Genomic DNA, 14,868 nt, shown 5'->3' with positions numbered 1-14,868 from the left:
GCTGCGATTCTTCTTCCCAAGAACTCGACCTCCTGCGCCAAGAAAATACACTTCGAGCGTTTCAACCCGAGTCCTACGCGATCCAACCGACTAAGAACCTCTTCCAGATTCTTCAAGTGCTTATTGGGTCCCGATCTGTAACCAGTATGTCATCCTGGAAAACCACGGTGCAAGGAACCGACTTTAGCAGGCTCTCCATATTCCACTGAAAGATAGCTGCAGCTGACCAAACCCCGAACGGGCATATGTTGTAGATGAACAGATCTTTATGCATGTTGATGCAGGTGAGGCCTTTCGAAGATTCCGCCAACTCTTGCGTCATGTAGGCCGAGGTCAGGTCCAACTTGGTGAACGTCTTCCCTCCAGCCAGGGTCGCAAATAGGTCGTCTGCCTTAGGTAGCGGGTACTGGTCCTGTCGCGAAAAACGGTTAATCATTACTTTATAGTCCCCACAAATTCTGACTGTACCGTCCTCTTTAAAGTACCGGGACAATCAGACTGGCCCACTCGTTGAATTCCACTGGTGTGATGCCTTCTTGCTGCAGCCTGTCCAACTCAATTTTCACTTTCTCACGCATCATATATGGTACCGCCCGTGCCTTGTGGTGGATGGGTCGCATATCGGGAACCAAATGGATCTGCACTTTCGTCCCCGAGAAGCTTCCAATGCCTGGCTTAAACAACGATGGAAACCTGCTCAGAACCTAGGCACATGAGGCGTCATCGACGTACGAAAGTGCTCGGATGTCGTCCCAGTTCCAGCGGATTTTTCCCAGGCAGCTTCTGCCAAACAATGTGGGGCCATTCCCAGGCACAATCCACAGCGGGAGTTTGTGTACTACTCCATCGTAGGAGACTCTGACTTCTGCACTGCCAATTACAGGGATTAGTTCCTTGGTGTAAGTCCTTAGTTTGGTGTGAATGGGGCTGAGCTTGGGCCTGTGTGCCTTTTTGCCCCACAGCCTGTCGAAGGCCTTTTTACTCATTATGGACTGACTCGCACCCATGTCCAGTTCCATAGATATTGGAATTCCGTTCAGGTCAACTTTCAACATTATTGGTGGACATTTCGTGGTGAATTTGTGTACCCCGTACACTTCTGCCTCTTCGGTGCGAGTCTCCTGATCCACAATGGATTGATCTTCCTCTGCAACGTGGTGGTTTGCAGGGCTTGCAGCTCACCTGCACATTCGCTGGAGGTGTCCCATTGTTCTGCAACCGTTGCACGCATAGTGCTTGAAGCGGCATTGATGGGGCCGATGATCACCTCCACAGCACCAACAAGGTGTTAACTGCCTCGCATTAATGATTGATGGCGGACTCTGGGTCATCGCAGGTCGTGCAGCAGCAACCGGCGTGTACGTTCCGCCATGTATATTCCTGCTCAAAAACGACGTTACTTTGTGCACAGTACTGGCCGAAACTTCTTTGCTCTGTGAAATCTGTTTGGTGTTGTCGCTGGTGGACATGAATGCCTGGGCTATCGTTATGGCTTTACTTAGATTCGGAGTTTCAACAGTCAACAGTTTGCGAAGGATTACCTCATGGCCAATGCCCAGTACAAAAAAGTCTAAGCATTTGTTCTAGGAATTCCTCAAATTTGCAATGTCCTGCGAGGCGTCTTAGTTCGGCGACATAGCTTGCCACTTCCTGGCCCTCCGACCGTTGACATGTGTAGAACCGATATCTCACCATCAAAACACTTTCCTTAGGATTTAGGTGCTCCCGGAGCAGTGTACATAATTCTTCATAGGATTTAGCTGTTGGTTTTACCGGAGCTAGAAGATTCTTCATGAGGCTATAGGTTGTTGCCCCACAGACAGTTTGGAGGATCGCCCTTCGTTTGGCAGTGTTCTCGTCCCCTTCCAGCTCGTTGGCCACAAAGTATTGGTCGAGTCTCTCCACGACGGCCTTCCAATCATCCCCATCTGAGAACTTCTCCAGGATACCAACTGTTCTTTGCATTTTCACGCGGTTATTCATTACCTCGTCGCCAATTGATGCGTTCATAATAAAAAGGATGAAACTGAGTACTGTGCACAATGAGCAAGTGTGACCTTAGCTCCTTTAATAAGATTCCAGAGTGCAGGTACCTCGTGGGTGGCCTGCTTATATACCATGCTCCCAAGGGATGCTGGGATCCCTTGGGACTCCAACAGGTAGGCCCTCTGGTGGTAGTGTAATACAGGTTGCAAGGGGTTAAATACATAACAATGGGATTGTTCTCCTTAGAGCAGAGACGTTTTAGAGGAATTCAAAATTGATGGAGTAAGTAGGGCGAAACTGTTTCCTCTGGCATGTGTGTCGGTAACCAAAGGTCATAGATTTCAAATAACTGTCAAAAAGAATTAGAGGAGAAATGTCTTCACACAGAGGGTTGTTAACATCTGGAATGCACTAACTGAAAGGGTGGTGGAATCAGTTTCCATAGGAACTTTCAAAAGGCAATTAGACATGGACTTGAAGAAGACTCTCTTTTAGATTGGTTTAATTGGCAGCAAACTACTAAGTAGCTGTTTGATGTTTAAGTAAATTTTAGTCAGTAAATTAATTTAAGGGTTAAGTCATGGCAGGAGAGCTCGGACCCATGTCATGCTCCTCTTGTGCTATGTGGGAAGTCAGGGACATACTATGTGTGCGGGAAGTGTGTCCAGCTGCAGCTCCTGACAGACCTCACGACGGCATTGGAGCTGCGGATGGACTCACTCTGGAGCATGCGCGATGCTGAGAATGTTGTGGATAGCACATTTAGTGAGTTGGTCACACCGCAGGTAAGGGTTAGGACAGATAGTGAATGGGTGACCAAGAGACAAGGCAAGAGTAGGAAGGTCGTGCAGGAGTCCCCTGCGGTCATCTCCCTCCAAAACAGATATACCGTTTGGGATACTGTTGGGGGAGATGACTTACCAGGGGAATGTCAATTATGTAGCAGGATTCAATTTGTAGTCCCTGCCTTCACTTTGAACTGTTTTTTTCATTCACATCTTTACATGCATTCAGCCAAAATTAATCCTCCCATCTAACATAGTTGCATAATACAGCTACACGTTGTCACATCCATTGTCTGCTGACACTTGCAGGTCATCATGTCAATTGGAGCTTACTCTACTCTGGTTTCAAGAGAGTACAGCCATTAAAAAAGGAGCATGCACATGAACACAACTTACTAACCTTTGTTCTCTAATCCCATGAGAAGGAATCCCGACAAAGAAAATTCATAAGAGGTGCTCAAGATGTAGAAGTAATTGGAATATCTGGAGCTCAGACTTCGTGCACACTTTGTCCTAGTCATCTTTTCTCATCCTATTCTTCCATTCACTGATTTGCAAACTATATTCTGAAGCACCTTATAATATCACTCTTACTGAAAGCTTCTCATGAGGGTACCACTGTAACCTCTCCTTCTCTAGGTATACCAGCACTTCACAGCCTGTGAGATACTTTTGAAGTGTAGTCACTGTTGCGTTGTAGGGAAACAAGAGAATTTAGAGAGTGAACTTGAGGGAGGGCACTGGATGAGGCACAAGGCATGAGAGATGCAGGAACTTGCTGCCTAGACAACCAGCTTACTTCCCACCTAGGCCGATGACGAGCCCATGGATCTGGACCTCACAGGACCTGTTTGTTTAAAGGATGCTCTCTGAACATTGTGTCAAGCAGCATACTAGTGATGGCAGTGCCTGTGTACAGTCTTGGAAAACTGCAGGTCAACAGAGCATGTGTGATAACTCCAGGGCCATTGGAATGGAGTAGCCTTTGACAGAAGTCCTAAAGTTAGTTGGTGCATTGCCTATGAATGCTCAGACTGCTGCTCTAAATGTGTTATGCTCCAAAGTGGAATGGCATATTTCTTGAGATGTTTGTGGATCAGCTAGAGAAACCATGGCTGTGATTTCGCCAACAGTGGAGAGACCGATGCGGCTAGCATGAGGGGAATGCGCTCGTGGATCCATCCCGCCCTCCCAACACAATCTTCCCCTGATTGGGCTGGTTAAACCCGCCCTGCGAGGTTCCCGGCCAATTAACAAGAAGCGGTCTGATGATGGCATATGATGGCGCATCATCAGCCGGTTTCCTTAAAGTGACCACGGCCCACTTTTTTTTTTGACAGTTGTGCTGTCAGTGTTCTACAGCATTGAGGTGGTGAAACACCGACAAGCACAGCACAAAGGTGCACGGCTGCACCCAGGCGCTCCCATGACTCATTCCAGATGCTTATGGAGGGAGTCACAGCACGCAGGGAGGTTCTCTTCTCTTCCAATGGACGGAAAAGACCTCCCTAGGACACCACGCAGCCCGGTTGTACATTGCACAGGAGGGCACAAGCTGGGATGTTGTCAGAAGGACCTAGCTACAGTGGCGCAAACCTTTCAATGATCTCAGTATATCGCGAAACATTACTGCAAAGCCCCACTCAACCTCATCCTGCTGTCTCACTCATCACATTCCCATCACTCTGCACTCCCTACCCTACTCCTCCACATCCTTACTCACACCAACTCACCTTGAACCTCCACCCATCCCTCTCTCTCTATTTACATTATCATATCTCCATCTTACTAGCCACACCTCACACTCACCTTTACCCTTGTCCAATCATACCAACTAACAAGGTAGGCACTTGGGTCTTTTACCCAATGTTCATGTAGAGTTTCTGCTAAGGTTTTGTCAAATATTGAAATCTTTATTTTGTAACATTGTGTTCTTGGACAGATGTGTGTGCACCTTTGGAAGTGGCTTAGTGAGTTGCAGTGAATGGTGAGGCATCACAGTAACCCCAACATGGTGATGAGTGCAAAAGGAATGGCTTGGGAATTGCAGGGATGCTCTATGGTGCTGGTGTGGGGTGGTGCCAACCTGGCAGATCATGTGGCAGCCAGGGTGTACAGCATCAAGTGAAGTAAATCTGGCCATGGTAAAGCCATCCCTAGCCTTCTAGGCAGCAGGTGCTGATGCCCTCTGTCCTGTGCAGCATCAGGTGATTGTGGAGAAGATGATATTGTTGTTGGTGATGCTGGTGTGTTTAGTGATGTTGGTGTCAGGGCTGATCGTGATGGGATTCTGAGGACCAAGGTGAATGTTTTTCAGGAGCACCAATGCTGCTGGAATAGATGGCAGGTGAGGTGGAGATGACAGAAGTGATGTCAATGGTGAGTAAGGTTGTTCCAAGGAGGTGACAGTGAATAGAGAGTTCACTGAAAATACTTCCAAACGGCATACAGCTCAAAAGTTTCTTCCAAATCCTGAAGGTTTCAGCTTTTGACATTAGAACATGAACAGCTGTGAAATGGTAGCTTTTATACCACTTCTGCAGCTGTCAACGAGTCAAAGCAATTTAGAGTCACTGAGAACCCAACGCACAAACCTGAGGGATGGAAAACTCGTTTTAAACTTGGTGAAATAGTAAATGCTTACGTAAAATCCTTTTAAATACCGTTAAATTACCTCTTAAGCATCTTAATTGACTGGCCTGCTGCTTGGTGTCAGCTCTGCGATCTGCATGCAGACCAGACAGTTGAGAAACTGACAGGGAGACGGGTTCAGAGCAGACTTCCAACCCGCTGTCAATCAGGGCCATTTTAACAGCAGGCCCGCCTCCAAATCCGTACTCGCAGGGCTGGGAAGATTCCAGACCACGATGCAGGGTTTCACTGATCTCATTGGTGCCATTAGGTCTACCGTCATGCTGATCAGTGGCCACTACGTGGCAGTGCCCAGCATCAGGGGTACTGCTACAAGGTATACGGATGATGGTACTGTTGCAGAACAGCAACACATCTGGACCTTGGTGCCAGCCCCCTCCAATGTCTGCACATGTGCCAGAAAATGCACAATGCCAGTCCACCTCTGCCATTGTGGAAGTGGTGAATCCCAGAGCTGATCGATCTCAAGACCCAGCTACTGGGGCGAGCCCCACCTCAACTTCAAAAAGTTCTTGTATACACACAGCATCTAACCACCTCATGTACCCCTTCCATAGAGATAGCACCTAGATGATGCACCATAGGTCTAAGAGGATATGGCTCACACACTCATTAAGTCAAAGCTCCGCAGTAGGGACTCATACATATCACATGTAGGATTATCTATTTAAAAAAAAATCATCTTGGGATACGGGCATTGCTGGCAAGACCAGCATTTATTGCCCTTCCTTAATTGCCCTCGAGAAGGTGGTGGTGAGAGGCCTTCTTGAATCGCTGAAATCGTGTGGTGAAGGTAGTCCCACAGTGTTGTTAGATAGGGTTCCAAGATTGTGACCCAATGACAATGAATATGTCCGGGTGGTGTGTAACTTGGAGGGGAATGTGGAGGTAGTGATGTTCCCATGTGCCTGCTGCCCTTGTCCTTTTAGATGGTAGAGGTCGTGGGTTTGAGATATGCTGTCGAAGAAGCATTAGCAAGTTGCTATAGTGCATCTTGTAGATGGTACACAATGCAGCCATGGTGCGCTGGTGCTGGAGGGATTAGATATTTAAGGTACATGTTGGTTGCACGAATGTAGTGTGTCCAGAGCATGCTCTTGTTAATTTTTGCAGTATTATTGAGCTGGTACCAGGTGTGGGATGTTTGGGAATTGTGTATGTAATTTTTTTTTAAAAATGTTGTGCATCAGTAACATCTTCCATTTCTGAGGAAGTGACTATTATTGGGTTAGATTTCAACCCAACCTGCCTGGCATGGAAGGGGCGAGCAGATCATTGATAATGGTGGTTTGTCCTTCGGTCCTGACTAGGCGTGCCAAATCTGGTGATTTTGTTTCCTGGAGGTTTCGTCAAATTAACTCCTGCCTCTCACTGCCCCACGCTCCTATTTTTTATGTTCTCACACCACTGGTCGCCCAAATATCCCCCATCTTGCTATTGAGGGAGTGCAGCCAAGGTTCACCAGACTGATTCCTGGGATGGCAGGACTGACATATGAAATAAGACTGGATCGACTAGGCTTATACTCACTGGAATTTAAAAGAATGAGAGGGGATCTCATAGAAACATATAAAATTCTGACAGGATTGATGCAGGAAGAATGTTCCCAATGTTGGGGAAGTCCAGAACCAGGGGTCACAGTCTAAGGATAAGAGGTAAGCCATATAGGACCGAGATGAGGAGAAACTTTTTCACCCAGAGAATTGTGAACCTGTGGAATTCTCTACCACAGAAAGTTGTTGAGTCCAGTTCGTTGGATATATTCAAGAGGGAGTTAGATATGGCCCTTACGGCTAAAGGGATCAGGGAGTATGGAGAGAAGGCAGGAGTGGGGTACTGAAGTTGCATGATCAGCCATGATCATATTGAATGGTGGTGCAGGCTCGAATGGCCTGCTCCTGCACCTATTTTCTATGTTTCTATGTTTCATGGTGTACCACCTTTCCATGCCCATTGAAAAGTGAAAAGACTCTTCCATTACCAAGCTGGATCATTCATGACTGTCAGTTAAACAGCCTCTTTTCCCCATCTCCAATATTTCTAGATCTATTAAACGGAACTGTTCAAAGAAAATGAAATAAACTCAATTGAATTTAATGCCATGATTTTTCTTCTGGATTGCTCACAGCAGTGTCCTGGAGATGGGATTGACAACCATATTCCTGACTCATCTACCCTCCATTGTAACTCAACTCAAAACAGGTATGGGAGGGCCATCCCGACAGGGGACCTACTTTACATTCAAACGTCGTGGCCTGATGCGGTCATTGCCACTGTAATGCAGTTAAAACTCAGGAAATTTGGAGGCTTGCATGGGACCAAACCCAACAGTAAGACCATGGCAAGAGTGGCCAATGTAAGAATTCTTATTTAACTATTCTGATGATTTCCTTCTGAACCAGGAGGAGCAGAAATGCTCACCCAGGCTCTGCATAGAGTCCTCGAGCCTCTCCCTTCTAGCGTGAGCATCTCCTTCCAACCCTGCACCCCCCACTAACTTTGTGCCCGAGACTGTTCCCTTGGGACCACGGCAGCCTCCGGCTTATGTTGGAATTCCTGTTCCCGCCTACCTGTTTTGAGTGGGAGATTGCTCTGCCAAATGCCAATGAAGCACGGGAGTTAAAATTAGGGTGACCAAGCATCCCCATTTTCCGGGGACAGTCCCCGGATGAGAACTGTGTCCCTGATTATACAATGTCCCTGGAAGAGTCCCTGTTTAATGGAACTTGACCCTAAACACACTGCCATTTTATTTGAATAAGCTACATATATCCAAGTCTGCACTCTTCAACTCAGAGACGGACCAATCAACAGGGCCCATTGTTCATTGGCAGATTATCTGCCCATTGGCAGCCGGCAGACCAATGAAAGGGTGGATCATTATTTGTTGTCTGCTGAATTGCTTTGACCGGATTGGCTGCGGTTTGGACAGGGTGGGGAGGGGAGTGCTTGCCAATGGGGTGGTTGTGTTTGCGCAGTGGTATGACGACAGTGTTAGCCGGTGCCCCGGACAGGCAACACATTTCATTGATGTGGTTCGATTGGTCATTTTGGAAAAGGTGGAATCGGTACGTCAGCGCTGGGAATAGACGGTGGGTTGGCCAGTCAATTTTAGTGGCACAGAGGGTAGCACTCCTGCCTCTGAGTCAGAAGGTTGTGGCTTCAAGTCCCACTCCAGAGACTGGAGCACAAAAATCTGGGCTGACGCTCCACTGTCAGTGGTGCCAACTTTCAGATGAGATGTTAAACCGAAGCCCTGTCTGCTCGCTCAAGCAGATGTAAAAGATTGTCCACTGCAGGTATTTCAAAGAAGAACAGGGGAGTTATCCCAGGTGTCCTGGCCGATCTTTATCCCACAATCATCACTAAAACAGATTATCTGGTCATTATCACATTGCTGTTTGTGGGAGCTTGCTGTGTGCAAATTGGCTGCCGCACTTCCCACATTACAGTGACCACAGTTCAAAAGTACTTCATCGGCTGTAAAGCGCTTTGGGACGCCCATTGGTCATGAAAGGTGCTATATAAATGCAAGTCTTTCTTTTCTTTTGGAATGGTGGGTTGACCAGTTAGTGCTGGAAATAGATGGCTGGTCGGGAAAGGTTAGCGCAGTTCCGCGTTTGCTGTGAGACCTTTCCCAGTACTCAATGTTTACTGGGATTTCCCATGCAGGGAGTGCGGAATCTGCTAGTTACATTGAAATACAACATGGAAACAGACCATTGAGCCCAACTAGTCCCTGCCCATATCTACCCTTCACTGAGCAAGCTCAGAGCTTTCTCTCCCACCCCCTCACTCCGCCCACCACCCCCTTCCAAGTTAAAAGCAATTCCATCCTGTCTGTACTCTCCACAGATGCCACCTGAGTTGCTGAGTGCTTGCAGCGTTTTCTGTTTTAGATTTCCAGCAACTGCAGTATTTTGCTTTTTAGTACAATTCAACTCCAAAGTTGTTACAAAGACATTTTGCATAACTCACATCAACATTTCAAAATAAGAAGCAATACATATTTGCAATCCAGAATAAACTGTGGACATGAGTCAATAATACAAATGTAATATTTTATTCAAATTAAAAATGTTAAGCCACCTACCTATACAGCCTAGAATGTCACAGATACTGATAATCAGCAGGATCCTGGAAGATGCTGAAGGTTTCTGCAGCGGATACTGGCTGAATCTGCGGTAACCAAGTCTCCTTTTTGGCAAGACCTGGACGAGAGTGCCAACCAGACTCAAACTGGCGCTAGCGATACAGATGGCGTTAAAAAAGGCAGGCTGGAAGCCCAACACAAAATCAGTGGCTGGATCCCTGGTGGGGCAACAGAAGGTTTCTAGGCGGGGGGAAGCCATGACTGAATACTTGGCAGGCAGCGAGAGCGAGAGAGAGATTTGAAGCGTCTTACTCCTGGGTCACGAGATGAAGATCATGTGTATTCACTCAAATCCCAACACCGCCTCCACTCGCCCTGAAGCCGTCCCTTTTAATTGAATGTCAGAATCGTAAAATCTTTTAACAAACCGCATTTCTGAGACACCCTTGCCTGGTCGCCCGGAGGAAAGGGTCATCCGTCACTTTCTTTTTTTTAAATCACGTGCAGTCCCTTATGTTCAATACGATGGCGAGTTGGGCAAGAAACCTGAGATCTCAATAGTCAGGACACTGGTCACGGAGAAGGAAGCAGAGGGTGTTATTCACTGGGTAGCTTTCCAGTTTGCTTTATATAATCATTTAAATAAATCAGAAAATAAATTGAAACCTCCTGAAGCTGAGATCTTTAAAAGTTTACCAGGGGGAAAAAAATGTATGCTTGACTCAGGACATGTACACTGTTCTGCATTGTGAGACCTCTTAAATTACTTTAAAAAAAAGTTTTCCCGATGATAATCGTTCAGCAAACTATCATACATTACAACAGTAACTACACTTCTAAAAGTACTTCATTGGCTGGAAAGCGCTTTGGGCAGTCCTGAAGTCTTGAAAGATGCTATATAAATGCAAGTATTTTCTATCTGTAGTTCCGGAAATTGTGAATAATTTGAATGTGAATGGACAAAGTAATCATTTCCTTTAAAAAAAATGGACAGTGCCCGCAAAAAGGCAGTGGTTAATTTTGCAAGCTGGAATGTTTCATCAAACATTTGAACAGGAGACTATGTGAGTCTATTGTACACGAACTTCAAGCTGAAGGTTAACAAAGGTCTCCTGTGTAATCACAAGTTCATTGAGCGAATATGTTACTACAATCTGCCCAAAAAAATCACAAAAATGTAAAATGCTTTTTAAGTATGCTACTCGAGGGATAAAATGATCCGCTGAACGTTATTAATGGCAAATGCAAACTTTAGAGATGCTGTTTGTGCCAAGCTTCATGATTTGCTCACGAAACTTGTGACTAGAAATATTGGCGCTTAATCCTTTCATAACCAGCAATGATCCAGTTACAAATGATTTATTGTTTGAAAAGGAACCAACACGCTGGAGAACAGCATTTCAATAAGGACAGAGCCAAAGAAATGATTGCGAATAAAGAGATAGTGCAGACACCATCCTCTTTGCAATAAAGGCCAAGATTCCATTGGCCTTCCTGATCACTTACTGTACCTGCATACCATCCTTTTGTGTTTTATGCACAAGTACCCCCAGATCCCGTTGTACTGCAGCACTTTGCAATTTTTCTCCATTTAAATAATAACTTGCTCTTCGGTTTTTTTTCTGCTAAAGTGCATGACCTCACACTTTCCAACATTATACTCCATCTGCCAAATTTTTGCTCACTCACTTAGCCTGTCTTTGTCCTTGTGCAGATTTTTTGTGTCCTCACACATTGCTTTTCCTCCTGTTTCTGTATCGTCAGCAAACTTGGCTATGTTACACTCAGTCCCTTCTTCCAAGTCATTAATACAGATTGTAAATAGTTGGGGTCCCAGCACTGATCCCTGCGGCGTCCACTGATTGCCAACCAGAAAATGAACCATTTATCCTGAATCTCTGTTTTCTGTTAATTAGCCAACCCTCTATCCATGCTAAGATATTACCCCCATCCCCGCAAACTTTTATGTTGTGCCGTAACCTTTTATGTGACACCTTGTCAAATGCCTTCTGACAGTCCAAATACATCACATCCACTGGTTCCCCTTTATTCATGCTGCCTAGCTGTGAATCAAACTTGCAGCACCTGGAGAAAGTGCTATGAGTTCAGCAGCCCATTGAAGCTGTAGTGCATTGCTTTCAATAGGAATGTAGATCGAACGGTGTCTGTAACGGGTGGTCCATCCACAACGGACCATCATATACGTAATATAATGAACAAACATAACTATATTCCCATTTGCATCAGTTTGCCCCAGGCCCATAATCCAGCCCTGAACACTGACACTGAACACGATGCCCACAGCTGCTCTGTCTGTGATGAACAAACTCAGCACATTACCAAGGATCAAAGCTAAGATTTCTTGGTAAAGACCACTACCATCATGAAAAGTGTTTGTGAGCACCGGAAAAATCGTGAACAGATACTTCATGCAGTTCCCGTCTTTGCTACTTTAGTGGAGATATGAACTCATTTGAAATAAATGGACTAATAGCTCAATAATAACTCCGAGGTGGGAATTTAACAATAGGACCCGATTTAATGTTTTCTTTCTCCGATTCCCGGCCGCAGCTAGCCAGATTGAGGGGCTAGCTGGCTGTCGGCTGGGTAGGACTGCGTCTCCAGGCGGCAGTTGAGGAATCTGACATCGGGGAGGGGAGCAAACATCGTCAGGGGCTCTGCCGTAGGGATGGGGAGGGGGTCGGACATCGAGGAGCGAGTTGGCTATTGAGATGGGGTGCAGACATTGCGATGGGGAGCGAATCGAATATGGGGGTCGGATATGGGGAAGGGGGTGTTCATGGGGGAGGAGAGCTAATACGGGGAGGGGAGCTGACATCATGGAAGCTCCCCTGCTCCTCCAGGCCCATAACCAGAGCTGGAAAGGCACTTACCAGTTCCATCCAGCCGTTCTCTCCTCCTTTAGCTGCCCTGTTTCCCAAGGCCCGGGAAACCCGGCTGGCTAGTGTAACATTTAAAATGGAGGTAAAATGCGAGGTGTGCTGCCTCATTACAATATTTGAATTTGGGACCCACTTCCGAAGATCATGTTCGTTGCCCATCCCCCAACCCGCCTCCGTTAAAGTGGGACCGGGATTCCGATTTTTAATAAAAAAATTTAACCCTTTCCCCACTTCCCTCCCCATCCTGAGGGGTTAAAATTCCCCCCAATAAATGTCACTGATAAAATAGCAGAATCGGAAATTCATAATAATGTATTAAATATTTATACTCTTAATGCTCCTTTAATGGTGTACATTTTATAAAATAAAAAGTAATCTCTTCCAGCAGATGTGATTCATAAACTATTTCCAGAGTGAACAGTTTGAAGCATGTTACGATTGGTATTTCAGTGTGAGGGGAACAATAGAATTACATGACTGCAAAACATAAAGCAGAATGCCCGATGACCCTCTGAAAACATGTGATGAGCTCAGGAATCCTTTCTTCAAACAATCATTATTGTGCTGAAGCCTACATAGAAAACATTTACAGAAAATGACAATGATACCCTGATAGGTTTATCAGATTAGGATGAAAGAAATACTGCAATTATATTTGAGTATCTCATCCACAAAAGATAACATGGTAAGAGTTATTTGATATATTCATATGCCATTGTTATTAAGAAAAAGTCTAGCATATTATAATATCATAGAATAGTACAGGACAGAAGGAGGCCATTCGGCCCATCGAGTCTGCGCCGGCTCTTTCGAAGAGGAATTCAGTTAGTCCCACTCCCCCGCTCCTTCCACATATCCCTGCAATTTTTCCCCTTCAACTATGTATCCAAACCTCCTTTTGAAGGCTACCATTTAATCTGTGTCCATCACCCTGTTAGCCAGTGCATTCCAAATCCTAACTACTCGTTGCGTAAAAAAGTTTCCCCTCATGTCGCCTCCAGTTCTTTTTTCAATCACCTTAAATGTGTGCCCTCCCGTTTTTGACCCGTCAGCCATTGGAAACAGTTTCTCTATTTACTCTGTCTAAATCCTTCATGATTCTAAGCACCTCTATCAAATGTCCTTCTCTACTTTAAGGAAAACAATCCCAGCTACTATTCACACAACTGTAATCCCTCATCCCTGGAACCATTCCAGTCAATCTCTTCTGCAGCACACCATTTATTTTCTTGTCCCTAAAGTAATATCTTTATGTTTCTATAAACATATATTTTCTAAAATCCACCTTAAACCTCACTGATCACCATTCTCCAATAAATGCATTTTATGTTGTGCTTTTTCTACTCTTGATTTAAAAAAAATATATTACAATCAATTTCTTTACACAAAGGGTTTGAGGATTGGACGGGGCACTGAGAGGCTGTGAAAGTCTGTTCAGTTCTTGAGTTGGCGGTCCGAGGTCATGAATAAGACCGATCCCGGGTAGTCTGAACACTATCGGGCTAGTTTTAATAGCAGGCCATCTCAGTTAATACTTCACAAGGGAAATGTGTTTGTTAACATTCGTTGAATGTCTACATTCTGTTTTGAATTCTTTGTAGCAGAAACTACATTGCCCTGGAGAAGGTGGTGGTGAGCCGTCATCTCAACGGGCAGTCAAGAGTCAACCGAGTTGCTGTGGGTCTGGAGTCACTTATAGGCCAGACCGGGTAAGCTTTCCTTCCCTAAAGGACATGAGCGAACCAGATGGGTTCCTACAACAATCCAGCAATTCTGTGCTTCACAAATGTTTGAATCCCTCCAATCCGGTTTCCACGCCTGTCAGTGCTGAAATGGCTCTCATCAAAGCCTCAAATGACATCCATTGTGACTGTGACAAAGACAAACTATCCCTCCTCATCCTTCTTGACTTGTCTGCAGCCTTTGACACGGTTGACCATTCTATCCTTCTCCAACGCCTCTCCACTGTTGTCCGGCTGGATTCTATTCTTTCAATCTAATCATAGCCAGAGAATCACCTGCAATGGCTTCTCTTCCCACTTCTGCATCATTACCTCTGGTGTCCTCCAAGGATCTATCCTTTGCCCCCTCCTATCTCTCATTTACATGTTGCCCCTTGGCGACATCATCTGAAAACACAGCATCAATTTTCACATGTACACTGATGATACCCAGCTCTAACTCACCACCACATCTCTCGTCCCATCTACATTGTCAGACTGCTTGCCCGACATCTAGTTCTGGATGAGCAGAGATTTTCTCCAATTAAATAATGGGAAGACCACAGCCATTGTTTTTGGTCCCCGCCACAAACTCCATTCCCTAGCCACTGACTCCATCCCTCTCCCCAACTTCTGTCTGAGGCTGAACCACACTGTTCGCATCCTTGGCGTCATATTTGACCCTGAAATTAACTTTCAACTACATATCCGCAGCATAACTAAGATCG

The 14,868-nt window shown here is 45.6% G+C and overlaps 1 protein-coding gene across 1 annotated transcript in view; it reads right to left on the bottom strand.

Moving 5' to 3' along the window:
- Nucleotides 1–9,775, bottom strand: part of gpr143 (G protein-coupled receptor 143) — a 71,980-nt gene extending 62,205 nt beyond the window's left edge. The window contains exon 1 of the mRNA XM_070891586.1: nt 9,517–9,775. Coding sequence (XP_070747687.1) covers nt 9,517–9,775 — 259 coding nt within the window. The remainder of the gene's footprint in view (nt 1–9,516) is intronic.
- Between the last annotated feature and the right edge of the window lie 5,093 nt (nt 9,776–14,868).

The sequence above is a fragment of the Pristiophorus japonicus genome, chromosome 10 (genome assembly GCF_044704955.1).
Source record: "Pristiophorus japonicus isolate sPriJap1 chromosome 10, sPriJap1.hap1, whole genome shotgun sequence".
NCBI lineage: Eukaryota > Metazoa > Chordata > Chondrichthyes > Pristiophoridae > Pristiophorus > Pristiophorus japonicus.
The sequence above is the reverse complement of the archived record's forward strand: the minus strand, read 5'-3'. Positions and strand labels throughout refer to the sequence as shown.